A 758-nucleotide genomic window follows, 5' to 3' on the forward strand; every position below is an offset into this window, starting at 1 on the left:
ATGACAGGTATGTGGCAATATGTAGACCACTGGAGTATCATTCAATAATGACCAATCAGAGGGTTCTTCAATGTATCCTTTTCTGCTGGCTGACTCCGTTTTTTTGCATGTCTGTTCTAATTATATTAATTGCTAGACTCACTTTATGTGACTCTACTATTGAAAAGTTATACTGTGAGATTTGGGCAGTTGCAAAACTTTCATGTTTTTCCACAACATTAAATAATGTGTTTGGGTACATTGTTATTCTTGCATACTTTGCACATGCAGTATTGATATTTTGCTCATACATTCACTTGATTAAAAAGTGCATGAAGTCAATAGAGAGCAGGCACAAATTTATACAAACATGTGTACCACATCTGCTTTCACTGATCAACGTGACTACTGCATTGTTATTTGATGTACTGTACAGTCGTTATGGCTCAAAGAATTTGCCACAAGGTGTGCGTAATTTCATGGCCCTGGAATTCTTACTCGTACCACCCATTTTAAATCCACTTATTTATGGTCTAAATCTGAAAACAATACGACAGCAAGTTATTAGACTGTTTTTCAAGAAGCAAGTGGGAATATCTGAGTGACTTGATTGTATCAAGTCAAAAGACCCTATAATTTTATATTTCATAATGATTGTGACTCTTTTTGTTTTAAGAAAATGTATTTTATGGACATTGTTTACAGACAATAAGCCTTTTGATTTTACCATGATTAATGGCTGTTCTTAGGTATGAAATGAAGTAGAAGACCTATGAAAC

The 758-nt window shown here is 34.2% G+C and overlaps 1 protein-coding gene across 1 annotated transcript; it reads left to right on the forward strand.

Annotated features, from left to right (window-relative positions):
- Positions 1-8: 8 nt before the first annotated feature.
- On the forward strand, positions 9-584 carry LOC107735365 (olfactory receptor 52E8-like; the record flags this gene model as incomplete). The annotated part of the gene is made up of 1 exon (XM_016547070.1): positions 9-584. A coding segment is annotated over one exon (576 nt), but the record flags the coding sequence as incomplete, so codon positions are not given.
- Between the last annotated feature and the right edge of the window lie 174 nt (positions 585-758).

Source organism: Sinocyclocheilus rhinocerous, unplaced genomic scaffold (genome assembly GCF_001515625.1).
Source record: "Sinocyclocheilus rhinocerous isolate Xijiao unplaced genomic scaffold, SAMN03320098_v1.1 C36007498, whole genome shotgun sequence".
NCBI classification, from domain to species: domain Eukaryota; kingdom Metazoa; phylum Chordata; class Actinopteri; order Cypriniformes; family Cyprinidae; genus Sinocyclocheilus; species Sinocyclocheilus rhinocerous.